The sequence below is a fragment of the Odontesthes bonariensis genome, chromosome 18 (assembly GCF_027942865.1).
Source record: "Odontesthes bonariensis isolate fOdoBon6 chromosome 18, fOdoBon6.hap1, whole genome shotgun sequence".
In the NCBI taxonomy this organism is placed as follows: Eukaryota; Metazoa; Chordata; class Actinopteri; order Atheriniformes; family Atherinopsidae; genus Odontesthes; species Odontesthes bonariensis.
In genome coordinates this window covers 21,384,996-21,405,204 of record NC_134523.1, presented here as the reverse complement: position 1 = coordinate 21,405,204, position 20,209 = coordinate 21,384,996, and the positions used below count along the sequence as shown (strand labels likewise).

General features: G+C 39.2%; 1 protein-coding gene across 4 annotated transcripts in view; it reads left to right on the top strand.

Annotated features, from left to right (window-relative positions):
* Positions 1–20,209, top strand: part of col14a1b (collagen, type XIV, alpha 1b) — a 138,511-nt gene that overhangs the window by 56,712 nt on the left and 61,590 nt on the right. For all 4 annotated transcript variants that reach the window (XM_075449034.1, XM_075449033.1, XM_075449035.1 and 1 more), the window contains exons 12-20: positions 1,650–1,795; positions 4,356–4,485; positions 8,610–8,749; positions 8,890–9,016; positions 9,119–9,258; positions 10,936–11,068; positions 11,359–11,403; positions 11,868–12,013; positions 19,650–19,779. In XM_075449034.1, the coding sequence (XP_075305149.1) occupies positions 1,650–1,795; positions 4,356–4,485; positions 8,610–8,749; positions 8,890–9,016; positions 9,119–9,258; positions 10,936–11,068; positions 11,359–11,403; positions 11,868–12,013; positions 19,650–19,779 (1,137 nt within the window). The remainder of the gene's footprint in view (positions 1–1,649; positions 1,796–4,355; positions 4,486–8,609; positions 8,750–8,889; positions 9,017–9,118; positions 9,259–10,935; positions 11,069–11,358; positions 11,404–11,867; positions 12,014–19,649; positions 19,780–20,209) is intronic.

Genomic DNA, 20,209 nt, shown 5'->3' with positions numbered 1-20,209 from the left:
GCAATCGCTTCACGTTAGCCCTTGAGCAGAGCAGCTCAATTAGAGAGAACATAGAAGCTTAAGTCAAATGGATGAATGGACTATTAATATGTGAATTAAAAGTGCAGACTCATGTCAACCCAAGTGAAATATCATCAGAGACAAACAAACTAAGGATGTGGATTGCTGGAACCATGTCCTGTGATCTGATGACACCAAGATGAACAAATTTGCTTTAGATGGTGTCAAGCCTGTGTGGTGGTAAAAAGTGATTTGTACAAAGAAAAGTGCCCCATGCTTAAAGTCAAGCATAGTAGTGGGAGTGACATGGTTTGGGGCTGTATGGATGCCATCAACAGTAGGAAGCTGAATTTCACCAAAAGAAACATGCTTGTCAACATGTACTGTGACTACTGAAGCAGATCATGATACTCTCCATAGGATTTCAGTCAAATCTCACACACGTCTCTTTTAGCCTGGTGCAGACTCAAAATGTAAAATTTCAATGTAAGGCAAGGATGAAACGCACAACGATGACCTCCCTTTTAATGCCTTTTCATTTCATGACATTTCGGGCCAACACGGCCCATTCTCAGGGAGTTTAACATAGGGGTGTACTCACTTTTGCACCAGCATAATTTCACAAAAATGGACAAATATGTCATTTAAGTTATATTATTGACCTTTCTTTTCTGTTGTAAGCTGAACAGATGTTGTATTAAACTTACTCTATGCACGTTTTGGGAATAACTTGTGTGTGTATTAAAATATTGTTCAAAATGTTACTTTTCAACAGGGGTGTACTCATTTTCACTGTGCACTGTATCACTTCTTTTGCTGTCAGGCTTCATAGGGACAGCTGCAAATATATGAACATGACATCCCATTGTTGTCATTTTAGGGATGAAAGATAAGAAAAAAACATCTAAAATAATTAATGTAGGCATTTAGTTTTACCCCCAGCTGGTCTTTCAAACATTTTTTATTCAACCTGGCTTAGCTCTAAAGGAAGTAAGAGGAAATAAAATCCACAACACATTTAGTCTGGACGATGAGTTCAAGAAAAGACATCCATGGTTATTTCATTACAGCAGAACTACAGTATATGTAATAGAAACAATGGTCGACCAGTTGACATCTGTTACTACAATAGAAGACACTAAGTTTGGGCTTTAAAAACTACACAGGTGCTCCATTGTGTATTTAAGGCCCGATCCTACACTGCTGACACTTATCCCGTGTTTGGCTCTAATTCTGGATGTGTTGCTTAAGGCCCTTTCTGATGTTCGTTCACTAAGCCATAGTCTGGCAGGATTTTCTGCCCTTTTTCAGTTTGCAGCTCACTGTGGAGTGATGGGGAATTCCTCCCCACTGGTCGAGGATGAACATTAAGTCACAAGTCGACCTTGTTGCAAAGTTAATGGGGTTTGGCTGCTGCTCCGTATAAGCTGCCACTGCTGCTCCGGCTGGCAGCAAATAAAATGTGATGTTAAATACTGATTGATTTTTGGCTGTGTGTCCTGCAGATGCCAGGAGATAAAAAAAAGTTGGCTTGCATTGGTGACTGGTTTAAATATGTTAAATACAATGAAATTTAATTTTAATAAAACGATACTTTGAGATATAATAGGGATTCACTGAAACTGAAAATCTTTGTATGTGTCTTGTAGTGGCTCTGCCCACAGTCAACGACCTGGAGTTGTTTGATATCACTCATAGTACCATGAGGGTTCGCTGGAAGACTGCCGTTGGCGCTTCAGGGTATATGATCCTGTATGCCCCGCTGACTGAGGAAGACCTTGCAGACGAGAAGGAGGTGAAGTGTTTGTGTGTGTGTGTTTTTTGCACAGTGTGTGTAAAGCAGTGCATGAGGCAAGCAAAGCAAAGGAAATATCCTGGCAGGTGGGCAGGGATGCTTTATGCTGAGCCTCCTCTTTTTAATGTGCACATAGAATGATTCTGTCCAAATTACATATACACACCATGACATTTTTTACCTGTAAAAATAAAAACCTGCAGAGGAAGATAAATATTCTGAGATCCTGTTCTAAAGAGGCCCCTTTCAAGCTTTATGATTGTTTCAAGTTAAGAAAATCCTACCTCACACTATGAAATAATGTAATATATTGACAACAACATTAATAGTTAAAGATAAATCAGCATGATATAATTGATATGTCCTTGATGTCATCATGGTCTCACAACAAAGAGTCACATAACATGATGTAACGACATAATTCTTTATGTAGTTTTTGTTGAAAAGCAAAAACATGGTAGCACATATAACTAATTGGTTTTGGTGTGTAAACCCTTCATAATTGGAATCCACAAGCCTTCTTTTTTATGTTGTGATTTGAACACATAATGCTTTTTTTTTACCCCCAGTAAGGGAGGTAAAACAGAGATGAGGATATAGGTTGAAATGGAAATGATAATATAGGTTAGGTATCTAGTGATCATAGATAGTTTGGAAGACAAATTATCATGTGCTTGACCAGTTTTTTTAAACTACACCTTAAATAAGTTGGATGATAAATGCTTTTAAAGGCAGTGAAAAACTGCCGGGACACATCCCGATACCCTCACATTGAGAATGCTTTTGTTTAAAAAAGTGTGACCAATTACAGTGCAAAATAAAAAAATGTCAGAAAGACCTTGCTTGACAGTAAATTGAATATTCATTTTGGAAAAAATATGCAATTTGTACACAATCACCCACTGAGACAAGAAGTAGCAGGTCAATATCCAAACCAAATTGCAGACAGATCCCTACAAATCGTGGAGGATGAAACATACAAGGTAGTGGAGGAAATGTGTAAAAAGGCACAGCCAGCAGTTCACGTCCTTTCCCATTAGACCTCATTATGCCTGCCTTCATGTTCTAAGAACTTCAAAATCAGAATGGATCTAATCCAGTAGCCAAGATAAGCCTGGCTCCGAGGCTCTTCTGCTATAACCTGAGCTTTGCTGGCTTCAGCTCATGTGGTTTTCACTTTTAAGCCATTTGGGGAGTTGGGAGTTTGATCCTGTCCAGTTTGACTTAGAAAATGCTTTTATCCATTCAGTGCAAAAGGCTTCAGTACAGACTGAACCCAAATAAGAGGAAAAAGGAGCATAGAAAGAGGAAGCTTTTATGTAAGACAAGAATAGCCTTGAAATACCACTCAATTGACTAATTTCATGTGATTTAAAAAAAAAAAAAAAAGAAACATTGCATTTAATTGATGTGTTTTAAAGAATGACTTGTCTTGACTTGTCAAACAGGAGATGCCTCACCCCAATAAAGTAGGGTATCTTAGTCTTCCATAGAGTAACCCAATAGTCTTAAGCTCTGAAAGTATAGTATTGCTTCTATTTCAAAGAAAGTATTGTAGCTGTACTCCAAAGTTCTGTTTCTACTCACAGAACCCAATAACTGATAAACTGATAAAGAAAAGTTTAGTTTAGTGTATTTCACCCTAGTCTATTTGCTTCAGACCAGTCAATGGAAATGTTTCCTGTGCAGCAGTTTTTCAAAACACAGCTTCATTATCTTTTTAGCCAATTATTGGAAACCTATCCAGGGCCGTGTGTTTAAAAGCCGTTGGAAGAACCCATTAAGTGTTCATGCTCATCTGGATTGCTTTGGTCTTGACAGTAGTGGCCTTTTAGTTTTTAAATACCTTGTTTTCTAAATGATCCCAAAAATAATACGAACTATTCTTATGCCTTTGATTTAGGATTTTTCACAAAAAGAGTAGAATAAATAGATGACTAGCTCTTGAATTAGTTGTGACCTCTGTCTAAGTTTGTTTGGGTGTTTTGGCAGTAACAACTCTCTTTTGCTCCAAAATGAAGGCAATAAATTTATGAGATGAGAGAACGAGAAGAGCAGATGGACAAACATTTGTCATGTGCACAGGGTTTGTGGCCACAGAGTGTAAGCAGCCTCTGAAGAAACAGTGAGGTCTATGTCATACATAACAAAGTGGTTAACTGTGATGGAAATTGCACAATTCCGAAACAGATGATTGAGTCTTTCCAATTACCCTGGAGTTTAATCATTTCTGCCACCTGTTCTGACTTCGCTTATGTCACAGCTTAGGACATGAAGTGCATCTATAACAGTAGATTGATTGAGTTCACCTGCTGAAAGTAAAAAAAAACTAAAATAATTCATAGCTCCATTCAGAAATGATCTTATGAAATCAGAACTTGAATATCAGCTTGTCTGGACACAAATGTGGGTTTAGAGGCATAGATGTGATAGAAGACGGATAAAAATGACAAGATAAGATGGTCTCAAGAGATTAAAAGAGGTTTGAAACCTGGCATTCTTTTCTGCCAAAGGCACATACCTTCATGGTTTGTGTGTGTGTGTGTGTGTGTGTGTACAGGTGAAGGTGGCCGCCTCTGTGAATGAGGTGGAGCTCGAGGGATTGACTCCAGCTACCGAGTACACAGTAACAGTTTACGCCATGTATGGAGAAGAGGCCAGTGACCCCATGACCAGCCAGCAGACCACATGTGAGTCTTAATGATGCACAGCACTTCAACCCTCAAGGGACTTTCCCATAGTGGAGGCCCTCAACCTGCTAACTCCAACCCCCCATTACTAAGAGTTACTAACACCATGGTAATAGATGTGTGTTTTTGTATATTAGCCGTCAATTTAATTTTCCTTGTCTTGTTGGTGACCATCTTAGGTCAGATGCCAAGTTGGGTTGATTTCAGGTACAGGTACACATAATACTGTGCAAAAAAAAAAAAAAAAAAACACCTAGAAAACTGTGAGCTATGGTTCCATTCACCACTTTAGTGATGAGTTCTAATATAGTTTTAAAACACAGCTATCTCACTTGTAGATGTTATCTTCAACATTCTAAACTCGATCTTCTTTTTATTTGAAAATAAGTTTCTAGCAGGTACAATGAGATTTACACTGCCAGGAATAAAAATAAATTAAGTTAAAGACAAAAATATGATACCCTCAATCATAAGCTTTACAAATTGTTGCTGAAATTTAGTTTCATGAAGTCTCTCACAGATTTTATAACCCTCTGAACTTAACACGTGCCATTCTTATTTCTAAACTCATTCACTTTTCCCAAGACATTTAGACTGACTTGCAGATGCCTGCTGCTCAGTTGGAAGGAAACCAAACCTCTCCCTAAATACAGTTAGGGAGAGGTTTGTATGGAGAACATTTACTTTTAGAAATCTTCCAGTTAGGTTTAAACTGTTTGTACATAGCTTAAGTGCAGGACTCAGGAAAGAGGAACCAGTTTTTTTTAACCCAAACACTACAGCATCTAATTTCCCTGATTAGCTTTTACTCTCTGCTTGAAATTTGTCTAATCAGTAGAATCAGCTGCTGAAGTTCTGTTTGCTGTTTATTTGTGCAGTGTTTGATTGTAGTGAGATTGCTTTTCCAGGGCAGCTGCAGCATGTTCAAGTCACGTCTTGGCACGTTTTCTGCTCCCAAAAAAAAACTAGCTGGTGTCCATGCCAAGTTTTGAAACCTTGATGAGAATACATCCCCACACAGCCATCTCTAAATCCCCACCGTGCTCACTAATTAACGTTTTATGAAGTCTTCTTTAAGGATTGAGGCCTGTGGCTTTAGTTCAGGACATGTTTATGTCTTTATGATGTGTGTAAGGCTTTGAATGTAGGTCGGATAAGGACACTACTTAATGTTGGAAGGAGACGGTGTTAATTTTTGGGAGGCAAGGGATTGAGGTTCCTCTTAAATTACTTTTCAAAGTAAGATTTCTCCCCTTCATGCAGGCAAGGATATGCTTTCTTTCCTGATTTTATTCATTACTTGTACAAATACACAATTTGTCATTCAGTTTATCTTGTGATTTCTTCTAATATCTGTCATGGATTAACTGAAAGAACATTATCATTAACATCTATTTGAACTCCGTCAAACAATGGAAAAAATAGATAACTAAATGAAATTGTTTTTTTCATGTTGATTAGTCTCATGCAGTGAATATGTGCAGGGGAAATACGTTGAGAATTATCAAAAACCAGGTCTCTCGTCAGCTGCTTTGTCACATGATGAATCTGGACATTGTAGGATTTATTGTGACTTTCACTCCTGCTTCTTTTTCATTCAGATCCCATCTTTCTGATCTCATAAGCTTCTCTTCCCTCATTTCATCAAGTCATTTCACTGTTATTTCTTCCATTGTTAGGATTGACTGCACTTTAATGAAGTGAAAAGATCCAACTGCAAATGGCCTTTGAAAAATGAAAAAAGGAAGCATGATGGAGATAAAAGCAGGGGTGCTTTTACCAAAATTAGACCTCATATTGATTGTGATGAATATGGGAGATGTATGGTTCTTTGCATGTTGATGTCTTACAGTTGAAGTGGGCTAAAGCAGTCAGGAGAAGCAGTCATAAACTGTGGATGATTGGATGAAATTGATATTCAGTGATTAGTCATCAATCTGCATTGGACAAGGAGATGATGTTGAAACTTTTGTCCAATGCAACATATTAAGAGGACTGCATTTGGAAAACAAGCAAACCGTCTCTGTCCCTCACACCGTAATTTCATACAGTTCCAATTCCAAATGAATTGGGTCGATACCCAGGATTGTCGAGTAGCTGTATAAGGCAAGAATGGGACAACATTCTTCTCCCAAAGTCCAGTAACTGGTCTTCTCAGTTCCCAGATGTTTACATTTTGTTGTTAAATGAAAAGTGGACGCCACACAATGGTAAATAATGGCCCCATATTCTGATTTTATTTACATTTTACTCAGCGTCCTAACTTATTTGGAATTGGCGTTGTATCTGACGAGTTGGCTAATTGGTCTGCCTTCATCACGGAAATACATCTTCCCTGGATACCAGCATATACAGAACTGGGACGGCTTATCTAATTTGCCAATGAATATTGAGACGATGAAGTAGTAGATTCATTTCGTGAAACTGTGAATTTGAAACTTGACACTTCCGATGTTGGAGTTGCAACAGCCAGCTTAGAGAGTTGGATTTATGCTTGATGGATTGAAGGGCCAAATGAATGATTTCATACAGCAGTTGTTACCGACTGCATGTGCTCGTACTTACTGGAGGAAAACCCACTGGATTCATTTTGTGAAAACTCACCACTGCTCTGCGGTTAGAGGGCCGCAGTAAGTGGATGCTTGAGGGAATCATTTTGTGTAAAGCCACTGGAATTGGGAACCTCCTTATTCCTCAGCTGGTAGTTTCACTTGAGTTTCACTTTCACTGGAGACAACTGGAATGAACCAATGCATTGCTGCCACCATTTTTAGTAGCCAGATTTACTAACTCCCTCTCCCACAAGTGAGCTGACTGCCAACAGCTCAGTCGTTGGCAGAAAGTGCCAGGAACGTATAACGTAGTCCACAGTTGGAACATGGTCAGAATGTATTTGTGATTTAACATCTTGAATTCTGTTTTGGTTTAAAGGAACTTCATTCTGTTTGCCAAATAAGTTTGGTTCATTTTGAGTTGATCTGAAATCTGTCGGCCAAAATCTTTGGCGGATATGCCCCCCAGCATTTTTCAGCAGAGAGCACTGCTCACTTTCATGTGGTTGTAAAACCAAATGTTCTGCGTTTAGTGATTGTTCAGATCATTCGTGTTCGGCTGAGTGGTTAATAACATGTTTTTCTCTGACGTGACAAACTCGGGACACAGACTTATTTTTGATTTCCTGGGATTTCAAAAGGAATCAGAATGAACGAATACAATGTGAATGAATACAAAACCACACTCAAATCACTGAAAAAGTAGGACATGTGCTATGATTCAGAGGTCTGGAACCCTGCTTTTATTTGTGCATTTATGAAAGAATAATAAGAAGCTTTATCAAAAAAGAAAAACATCTCTTTGGGAAACATGTGGATGTCACGCTAGAACCCTGCAACATCATATAAATTGGGTAATTTAATAAAGAGTGTATCTTTTACAAGGGCACATTTTGAAAACTTTGGAGGCTTTTCTATCCCTAAACTTTTTAAATATCCTGTCCTGTCCCATGCTAATCCTGGAACAGCTTACAGTAAAAACAGTAGCAGTTCCCTGCCTCCGTCTTTACTTTCTGCAGCCTCGTCTTTCCCCTGACCCTCAGTATAATTGAGGTGAAGCGAAGGAGAGTACAATCAGGATTTTTTTTTTTTTTTTCAAGTAATGAAAACAGATAAGGTATTTTAAGGAGAAAAGTTTCTGAGTACAAGAGTAAATCAGATTCCCTCACTGAATTTCAAAATAGTGAGGGTAGGAGATTTTGCAGACCTTTGTAGTACCTCTGAGATGGCCAGAAAGAATTAAATCAAGAGAGGAAGTTGAACCAGAGCCTAAGGGAGTGTGAGTGATGTAATGAGGTTCTGTCCACTTTATAATTAAAATGGTTGAGTTCAATAACTCTTGTTCAAACCCCCATGAGTGTGACTATGTGTGAGAGAGTGAAACCATGAGCTCTGATACCAGCAGCTGTGGTTCAGCTTTTAGAGCTCAACAGGGTTTCTGTGATCACGTTTCTAGTGCTGATATCATGATTTAAATATTGATAACTCAGTACACAGTTACATACAGTAAACATATATAACCGTGCTGTAAGATCAGGATATTTAATGTAGCCTTTCTTTTTGCTTTCTCAGTACCGTTGATTCCGGCAAGAAACCTGCGTTTCTCAGAGGTGGACCACAGCTCTGCCCGTCTCACTTGGGAATCCGCCTCCAGATTGGTCAGAGGCTACCGCATCATGTACGTCGTGACCAGTGGAGTCCAGACCAATGAGGTGAGCATATCCTGCTGGCTTTAGCCTCGTGAGTCAGAGGTCACCAAACCTGTTAAAGGCCCTGACTTGTCATAAATCTAAATCAAACTTTTTAGAAACGATCCAACATATGTGATAGGTGTATGGGTCTCTGTTTACAGGTGGATGTTGGCACTGTGACGTCATATTTGCTTAAAAACCTGACCTCCCAGACAGAGTACACAGTTGGTGTCTTTGCTCTCTACGATGAAGGACAAGCTGAAGCCGTGACGGAGAGCTTTACCACAAGTGGGAACATTTCTATCGTATGCAGTGTAGGCATTTTAGGTTTTGTTAAATGCTCAAATCAATCCATTCTGTTCTAAACCCTAATGTTTGGTGTATGTGTAGAGCCGGTCCCAGACCCGATGGATCTGAAGAGCACCGACGTCTCCACAGACAGCTTCAGGGTGTCATGGCGACACGCGGCCTCTGATGTGGTATTGTATCGGCTCATCTGGACACCCACAGATGGCGGAGATAGCGAGGAGGTGTGTATGTGTGTCCATGCCTTTTTCAGAACTACAAGGTTTGTATTAACGCAAGTTCTTTCATGTCCCCTAAATTCTGTATGAGAATGCAATAAGTTACATAGAGTAGAAAGTGTTAATGAAAAAAGTTTTTATTGTGAAATAGTTAAAGTGAACTGAGTTTAGCACTGTGTGTTTTTTTTTTTTTTCCTATGGGTGAGCAAGTGGAGTCACAGCTTGTTTCTTTTAAAATGGTCTACTTTTGTACTTGGCATTTCTTATTATAACTTTACTAATACATGTATGTGTGTGTGTTTTTATATATATGTATATATATATATATACTATATATAAACCTTTTTATTTTAAGTCAAATAGATGAGCAACATAACTGTATGAATTGCTCTTAGTCAATCTAACGTTTGATCTTGTTAGCATACCTGGGTCATAAGCCCTATGTTACTTTGATGAATAGTACTACACTTCCAGACGCAAAAGAGAAAGGCATACTATTTATGAGCTCAGATATTGATATTTTCTGTGTGTGTGTGATAAGGTGCTTTGATTTGGGTGCTGATTGTCCCTTCAGGTTTGGTCAGAAGGTACATCGAAAAAATTATACAATGAAAACCAGCAGCAAATCTTGTTTGAAAATGTTGTTATGGGAGTACAGACAAAAATAATGGTTACATCTGTAAAAAGTCTTCATTTTGGTAGTTTCACTTTGTTTCATTTTTTCTTAAAGGCTGCACAGTAAAATTGAAAAACTTCATTTCTGAGAACTGATTAATTAAAGGTTATGAAAACTCATATTTGGGGAAATAAGTCTATTTTTACTTGAACTGCATCGGCTGAAGGTTTTACTATGATCTGACTTTTATCAACATTGAGAAACTCAAAAGGATACAGTGAGATCATGTTGGTGTTTTATGGCTCACCTGTGAAGCTGCTTTACCTGCCCAGGCTGCAGTGGAGCATGGCTACACTCTGCTGAACACTCTTCTTTAGTCTTTAGTGTCAGTTATCTAATCCATTCAGTCTCTGGCAAAGAAGACTTGAAGCTTCTTAGTGTTGCGGGTCTGCTGAGATATTGAGGACCAGCTTTCTCTGCAATGTTTTTTCTCACTTAACTGCCCCTCTATGGGTTGTAACATGGAAACCCCAGCCCATTGTTTTCCTGAAGATTACCATCACCTCACAAGATATAATTTGATTTAGTCACTGATGGTTTGCGTTTTTCTCCCATCTTTCATCACTGAGATTAAAAATCAACAGGAACGCACTAATACACACAAAACACTCAAGTGAGCGTGTGCAGCTCGTCACAGCTATGCCAAAACAAACATGTCTAACCGTGTGCTGCCTCTGCCTTTGTCTGGTTTTCTTCCGGTTGATTAAAACACACTCGCAGTCTTATCTTTAATCTGATAAACATGAATCAGGCGATTCCATTAAGATATAAAATGAAGCAGAGGTGAAAGAAATATAAAAGTCAATTCTGAAGAAGATAATCTGTGTTTTACTGTGTCTTCATCATTTAACCCTTTATTTGCTGGCCTTTGCCACTATTTTGAACTTGAACTTGCTGTGCCGTCATGAATTTATATTTCACTGAGTTACAATCTACCTCAGGATCCTCTCTGGATTTTCAGCTGAGCATGTATGCATGTAATACAGCATCGTATTCCTCTGTTTCAGGTTATGGTGAATGGGAATGTGAACACATACCTGATTACAGGACTAACTCCCTCTTTGGAGTACGAAGTCCTCCTGGCTGCCATCTATGCGAATGAGGTCGAGAGCGATGAGGAGGTCCTTGTAGAAACTACTGGTAAATGTTCCCACATCTCAAGGAATTTATCTCTTCTACATGTTCTCTCGTTTCACAAACTGCACAAATAATGCAACAGTGATTACTTAAGTTTCAAGTTTTAGTGTTTTGGCTTAGTTGTCGTTTATCAGAGAGCCAAATACGATGTGTATATATAGTATTAATTTGTCTGTAAACCAGTCAGTGGAAGAAAGTGCTCTCTAAATTAAAACAAATTTGAGATGAGCCATTAAACTTAGTTCCTTGCTTTTTCAATTGGACCAGTTATTATTTATTATTATTATTTTCAGCGAAGAAAACAACTACCATCGCTACAACGACAACAACAACAGCAAGTAAGAGTTCCGTTCTTTGTGATCATTATTTTCTTTTACTCCCTCCTCTCCTTTTTCTAAGTGCAGGAAAGAAAGTTGGTTTAGAAATCCTCTGTTTACAATAATCTCTAATATTATGCTAAGTATAAATCAGAATGGAGGATTAAGAAAAGACATTTCTGATTTTAAGTTTCACTGATTGCATTCGACAGTCTGTTCCCACGTCTTCAGACAGGAAGCATATCTTTCATCAGGAGGATTTCTGATGTGTTTTGCAGGAAAAAGTTTTGATATTGACAAGGCACTGATATGAATTTGTAGAACCGAGTAAATTAAATGCCACGATGATGACATTTTGGTATCCTCGTTTCTTATCTTTCTCAGAAACTAAGACAGTTTTGAGCTTGAGTGACTTGTTTGTCTCTCTGAGGCACTCTGACTGTATTAATTAATTGATCCATTTTTCTCCCCGTCTGATCCCCCAGCTCCTCGTTACGGGGTGAAGAATATGAAGATCGATGAAGAAACCACGTTTAGTATGCGGGTGTCCTGGCAGGCTGCCGACTCCAGAAACATCAGACATTATCGACTGATCTATGTCAGTTCGAGGGGAGACCGAGCAGAGGAGACGGTAAGACAGGCAGCTTTTTCACACTTTTACTCTGGATTTCATAAGAATTAGCTGTACATTTTCAATTAGTAGAAACTTTTGCACTAGAAGAGGCCATTGTTGTTTGTATTTATTGTATTTGAAATGAAGAGGGGATCTCATAAGCAAGAGTGTGTGTGTAAAAAATTCTAAACTTCTTAAATTGCACCTCTAAAAATGAAGGGTAGCTAGATGGTCAAATATTTCTTCAGATTTCTCAGCGCCCTGACAAATATGATATGATATTGAGATGGATTTTAAACCATGGACGAGGAGTTTGGGTACCTTGGGGTCGTGTTCATGAGTGTGCGTAGAAAGGAGTGCAAAACTGACAGGTGGGTCAGGACAGCATCTGCAGTGATGGGGACGTTATACCTGTCTGTCGTGATGAAGAGAGAGTTGAGTCAGAAGGTGAAGCTGCTGAATGATCAGTCAACCTACATTCCAGTCACGAACTACATCTCGTCACCAAAAGAATGAGGTAAGAAATGCAAGCGATGGAAATGAGCTTCCTCCAAAGGTTAGCAGGACTCACCCTTGGGGATAGAGTGGAGAGCTCTGACAGTAGAGGTGCTACTCCTCTGCATCTGGTCAGTATCGCCATCGGACATCTCACTGAACTGGTGATTTGGAAATTTCCCACCGGGAGGAGCCCTCTGGGCAAACCTGGGACCCACTGGAGAGACTGTGTCACTTGGTTAATTTGGGTATGACTCAGTCTCCCCCCAGAAAAACTGGAGAGATGGCAGGGTAGAGGGAGATTTGAGAACCTCTGCTTAGACTGATGCGCCCACAAACCGGATAAGCGGCAGCATTATTGGATGGATGGATGGATGGATGGATGGATTTTAAGCTGCCAGGCCATTTGTTTGTAGGATCTATTTGGCGGTCACTTTTGTACTTGATTGGTTGTGGCATTTCAGCCATGAGCTAATTTACACGTGCATTTCGCTGCACTTGAATATTTGTAAATAGCATGATTTTTTTTTCTAAAAGATACTCTGAAACATCTTTTCAAACAGGTGGGATGGAGCCAGTTTATAAATCTTCTCCGTTCATGAAGGGCAGAATGATTTACAGTTAATATCAGGTCTGGTCTACAGGAGTTTGTGATTATATGTGTCCTTCTCACCCCTCTCAATGTACAGAGAACAAATTGAGTCTGAGACCTCAGTAGGTACCTGTGTTGAGATTATATAGTACTGCAAGGGGTTTGCAGATGCAATATTAAATCTCCCGAACTGCTTGGCAACTCAACTTATTGGTCACACCATTAATAACAAGCACATTTATTATTTAAGAGCTAAAATCTCTGTGTTAATATTCACAGTGCAGCTCAGCGATGTAGCTGTCAATGTTAAAAATTCTACCCCTCAAGGCTAATGTTAGCTCCCTACTGGGGACCAAAAGTAAAAATCTTATCTCCCATTCTCATTGTATAGGTAACCTGTGTTGGCTGCATCTTCCCATATCCATGTATGATGTAACTTCATTTTAAAATAATATTTAAAAATTCCTTGAGTTGAAAAATATGTCCTAGCATCCTTCGGCATCATTATTTCATATCCGTCTCTTGTGTTTAATGAGTGTTGTTTCACTCAGTGACAGAAGCTCCACAGCAATGACCTTACATACTGTGGAGATAGATTTGTTTAATTTCTTTCCATTCATTGGAACAGTTACTGAGCACCTATTGAGGACACGGATCAACAGTGATGAGCTTCAAACTTTGTTGTTACAGAGGTTTATAACAGCTTTAGTATGTGTAAAGTTTAGAGCTGGCCGTTGTTACTATTCATTGGGTGAGCGGTAAAAGGTGCATAAGGAACAGATGAAATGGAAAATTGTCTCTCTTCAACAGAAGGAGGGAGATTCTTGATGAAGATGATGGCAGGCCTTCAGATTATAAGTTTCTCTTTGAGAACAAAGGTATTGGGGAGACAGAGATGTTGAAGTTGATGGCAGGCCTTCAGTCAGAGTTTTGTGCTGGAGAAGAAAGGATGGGGGAGGATAATAATGACGATGAAAACTGTGTTGCATCTTCAAAGACTTTGTTTCATGAGACAGACAGACAGAGAGAGAGAGAGAGAGAGAGAGAGAGAGAGACAGAGAAGGGAGGTTTTAAACTAATGAGACACAACAGAGAGATGGTGTGAAGATTTACAGCAAACAAACACTGATCCAGAAACAAAGTTCTTGCCTTGTGGATATATCCTTAATGTATGATTTTGCGTGTACATACCTGTGTGTGAGCATGTTTAGGAGGAATTAAACTGCCAAACAGATATTGATAACAAGGTAAGATGTCTACAGATGTGTGATATCACTTTCCAACTCTGTGGAAGTTGCATAATTAAGACATATGTTCTAACTTCTTGATGCTTAGTCATAACATTTAGTTTTATTAGCTTTTTGCTGATTTCAAGACCTGGTAAGTAATAACATATATGCAATTTAACAAGAAAATGTAGTCACACACTATAGACAGACAAATGTAGAACTTTTAATGGCAGCCCAACAGTTGTGTTTTATGGCCAGAGCCTGCATCATTTATCCCCACATTGTAGAAATCAAGTGATTAGTCAGGATGTTGGACCAACAACCAAACAAAATGCAAGGTTCCTGATTCAAGTGAAAACTCAGTTTAGGTTCATCCTAACAGCTCTGTTTGTTTCAATATTAGGCTAAAACCTAACCAGATTTCACAAGAAAAACGTAAATTCGAATGACATTTTTACATGATGGTAGCATGTAACATGCAACTGAGACTATAGAATATCGTTTTTTTTGTCCATATTATTTTTTGGGGCTTTTTATGCCTTTATTAGATAGGACAGTGTAGAGAGACAGGAAGCAGGGGGCAGAGTGAAGGGGAACAACATGCAGCAAAGGGCCATCCGATGTGGGACTCAAACCGGGGCCAGCTGCAGCGAGGACTATAGCCTCTTGTACATGGGGCGCCTGCTGTACCCACTACGCCACAGACTGCCCCAAGAATATCGGTTTTCAGGTCAGACATAATTCACTAAGTAATATTCTCAGGTAACGGTGGAAGCACAGACTCTCTCTTGTGTGTGTTTCTTCTTTTGTTTTCTTTTTTTAGGCTTCTGATATTGCCATATTACTGCTATAATACGCTGTTGATTCACTAAATGTAGGATTCTAAACATGCTTCCTTTACGTATTTTCTACAGGCATCATAGTGGGGTGTGTTCACTACATCAGCTTACCAATTCTTATTTATTTCCTAAAGTATCTCATATTTTAGTGACTGAGCTGACAGCTGTGTATTTGTGGCATCCCCACACCAGAGGCTGTCGTGCCTCCATGGTTGAGTCTGAACCCGGGTCCCACATCAGCCTTTTCATCCTTATAATAAAGAGCTGCCAGCTGCTTGCACCAGCAGCTTGTTAAATGAGATCTCTTATCAAAGTGCGAACAGCTGTGAGTTCTGTTTGGCAGTCTAGTCAGGTTATGAATCACCAAGTGCAGCACTCAATAGCTACCACCTAAATAGGAAGGAAAAAACTTGCAAGCTTCCTCTGCTTCTTTGACATTCTCGCTCTGTGGTTCTTAGCCGCCGAGGGAGCACTACCATCCTCTAAAGGAAAAAAAAAGAAGTATCGCATTAAATGTTATTGATGTCGAGGCGGCGATAATCCCAATTTATTTTCACTGATGGAATCTGATCTTAGTCTGCTGATATCTATAAATTATCACTTGTTAGTTCTGTAGTAATCAAATGGTTTCAAACTCCATCAAACTGCAGATTTCTACTTTTCAAATGCTTCAGTATCATAAATGAGATGTTAAAATCTGAACACATGTTGTCACAAATCTGGTAGTTTTTGCTTCTTTGGTAACTTTGTTCACACTACAGCAAGAAAAACGATACACACGGGTGTCATAATGTCCTGTGAGATCAAAAGTGTGATCTCACTGATAAGAATGGACGGGTCTACACTCGCCATATCTGGGTCTTTCAGGTTTTAGGACTTTCTAAGGACTAATCATTTTCCTCACTTTATTAAAATGTGAAGTCGTATTGTTCCCTGACATTTAAAAACTTTGACTTTGAAGTGCTTTTATCTTAGCTTCATGCCTCGCTGACTGCCCGTCTCTTTTCTTTGTAATGGAAAAATATATGTAATGAGGATTTTCATTGTTATTGCCAACTTCTCAGCAATGGTTTTTTATTTTTGTGTTCCCACTGCTTTCATCCTCGGACATTTCCTGATTCCGGCTGACTACCTGTGTCTTTTTTTTAAATGCTCAAATCACAATTATCTGAAAAACGCAGTGTTTTGATAAATTCAATTCTGAATAATATATTGATGTCAATATGAACACCTTTATTCTTCGACACAGCCTGAACCCTCTTTCAAAAGTTCTCATGTTATTTTCTTCAAAAATAGTTCTCCAGGCTGCCTGAAGGACATTCTGAAGCTCTTTGGACGTTTGCTGCCTTTTGTTCCATTTGCTGTCAAAATGATCCCACACTGGGTCAATAATTTTGAGGTCTGGATTCTAGGGAAGATTCATCACTCCATAAGGCCTGCTGCCAGATGTCTGATTTTCAGTCCAGTTATTGTGTCATTTGGCATGGCTCAGCCTTACTCCCCTGTTTCCCTTCCTTAAGAATGGCTTCATGACAGAACTGAACGGTGTGGATCAACTGAAGGTCCAGATGCATCTCTCAGGTCCCGTGTCTGGTCTTTGCTGGATTATTTTTTCCCTATTTCTTCAGGACATCAACTTCAGATGCTATTTAATAGCTGTGGATAGTATTTTAGGCCACTTCTTGAGTTCTTGCAGTCCTCCAGTTGTTTTGTTTTTCTAAGGGCACACTGCACCCCATGTGATATATGTCAACTTCTTTAGCCAAAATATATTTGGGATTCACATTTTTGTTGCAAAAATACCATTTTCTGACTGTCATATTGTGTTATCTGAGGCATTTAAGCATTTAAAGAAATGGGATCAAATTGTGTCCTTACTTCATGTGACTATTAACAAATTGTCTGTTTTGTGAAGACACCACAACAATGGTTCTTCCCTTGAATTAGATGTCTTTTTAATGTTTGGATAATCTATAGGTCAGTGGCTTAACGAACAAAACACCTTGATGCTGTTATTTGCTGTTTGGAGAGACAAATTCGATCGACTCACTTGCAAAAAGCGGTTCGAACACCAGATTTTTTTGCAGTGTAAACATCTTCATACTGGCAACACTGAGTTATCTTAAGGTACTTCTAGTTTTATAGCTTTAGAGCCCAAAAGATATTTATTTAGTGCAGGATTTGATAAAGACAAAACCAGTTTACATTATTCAGGTGGATGTAAACACATCCCAAGTGCAATTATTATGGTGCTATGTGTCTTCTAGGTGTGTCATAAAAGCCTGTTATACATATATTAACTTTATAATTTGATGTCATATGACTCTTTACAGTTCTTTCTCCAGCTTTACCACCCCAGTGGTTAAAAAGTAAAAAGCACTCCTAATTGCACACAAACAGTCTTTTTGTCACTGAGACAGAATCTCTCAGAGCTCTTTGCTCTTTGCTCTGCAAGCCTCTAAATAATAAAACTTTATTATGTCCTTTCTGATGACTCTGCCCCTGTAATTCCAGATGTCAGTGTCTGCAGAGTAGCCATGGGGTAACCCAACTTTGCTGCCATCTGTCCACAGACAGCTGGGATCCCGAACTCACTGAAGCTTCATTATTTCCCTCCACTGTTTCATTCAGTGTCCAATAAAACAAAGCTGCCGGGCATCAAGTGCAATGCCGCCGTTCGTGAACAAAGTTGTGGCTATTACTGCTCGGCAACAAAATAATGTCTCAGGGGGTAAAAAACTTTGTCCAGGGAGAATTAAAAAGTTTTGGTATCACGGTTGTTCCTCTGTCACCGATTTTCTTTAGCTTATTTAAAGTTTTAGAAAATCCAACTCCTGTCGTCAGATTCTAAGTAAATCTGTCAAACTTACCACCAACCACACTTTTTTATTTTAGCCAAACACATTAAAACACACATTTCCATCTGGGAAGAATGACCACAGAGTCGTTTCTTCTGCCTCCAAAACAACATCCAGAACTCACTTTTCCCTTATTGCCTAATACATCCTACAACTTTTTCACAGTATAATAACATTGTCACAGTATAATAAAATTGTTTTACTTAACCCGGTTTTAATGTGGCTGGTCAATGTGAAGCATTCCTGAGGTTTAAAAACTGCCTCTCCTTACCGAGGTAAGTTTTGTTTGGCCACAGTTGTCTGCAGTGTAACAGATGTGTTGCCATACTGATACGGTCGTGTTAAATTGAGTCCTGTCACCTGTGTACTTCTCAGTGCGCCCTGCTATTTGCCTTGAAGGCTTTCCATTCCAGCAAAAGAAAATAGATGAAACTTATCATTGTGGGTCTGCTTGGGGCCTCTTTCAAAACAGAATTGGGTTCCTGAATCACATAAATATTGAATGAAAATATGTTTACATTTACAAAGAGGTGGAGTAAAAATCAGGAGTGTAGCTGGAAGCAGTTTATTCAAACTATGTGACTCTGTGACAGCTTAGAGGCTTGCTGCCTTTTTCATCAGACTGGGCTGAAATTGATTTGTCGAGGCCTGCAGTGTTTGTCTGACTTGCACGTCTGAGAAAGAGTTTTCTTTAGAAAGTAGAAAGGGTTGTGGATGGAGCCAAGCTAGACTGTGCATGCTCAGAATGCAAACTGGTCTGACAGAGAGTCGGAGGCTGGGAGACACAGAGACTGCCGTAGTGGGAGACCACAACAGGAATCTGATGTTCATCAGCCCTGAGGATAGGAATGGATTTCGCCCATGCGCAAAACAACAATAGCATCGGTCACCGGAAGAACAATACGGGCATCAAAATAAGCTCAGTGTTCAGTATATGATCACATATCAGTTATGAAGGTCTGCAGGAAGATTATCATCACTGAAATGTTGTACAGTTTTAACTGTGGTATGATGTGTGATGCAGCATCTTTATTTGTCAAGTACTAAATTACCTGTAGCTGCGGAAAAAATTGGTCTCCATTTTATATTTTCTACAAACTGCTCTCCACTTGAATATTGTTGTAACAGTATAGAATAGATATAGCTGACATACCATCTGCAAGATGAAAAAAATGACAGAGAACTCCTGTGGTTTTGAGTCAAAGAGGGAAAGGAAAATGTAATAATATACACTTTTAGATAATTATGATTTATCAAAAAGAGATGTTGAAAGAGAATCAGGGAGAGATAAATAATGGTATAACAAGCAGCAGAAGAGCCGAGGAAGAAAGAAGCAGCTATGAAAAGAGAATATGAGCCCGCAGGGTAAGGAAGCAGATTAACATGTCTGCAGCACAAAAACAGTGCTTCACTGGGACTGATGAGTCATTTCGGGATCAGTTTTAACAAAGGGCCAACTCTGCTGACATTTGAGACAGAAACTTGGGCACAATTAACCTCTGCAGCACCTGAAACCTAAAACTCCTCTGCAGAAACTCTCACTGTCTCACCCCTATTAAACGGCTAATGCAGTTTTGTTTGTTTGATCCTTGGTTCTGAAGATTCCTTAAACTGTTTTTTTTTTCTTCCTTTTGCTTACAGAGGACTGTTCCAACTGGTCAGAATAGCCTGGTTCTGCAGCCTCTCCTGTCAGATACAGAGTACAAAGTCACAGTTACCGCTGTTTATTCTGAGGGAGATGGACCAACTGCCTCTCAAATGGGGCGGACACGTAAGTCACATTGTTACATTTTTTGTACGTTAAATGTGTTCATTTTGACCCAGTTTCAATTGTTGTATTTCATAACAAAATCAAATGACATACAGTAAGTTGCCTCAGGCAGTGATACATTTACAGCAAATTACCATCTACTTTTGCACCTCCTTTCAGCTTGACACATTTTTACAGTGTAGCTGTACTGTTCTGGCTCAGTCTCACAACTCTTGCAGCATTATTTCCGCTAACAGCTGACAGGTGATTAATTCACTACCTGCTCAGCTGTAAAGAAAGAGGCAGTTGGAAACTAGCTTGTGAATTCGATGTAACATTTAACGGCTAAAGAGTCAAGTATTTCCCTCAGAAGTTGGCAAAGGACATAAGTATAATAAAACAAGTGAATGCTGGACTTTGTTTCATCAGAGAACTGATGGTATGTCCGGCA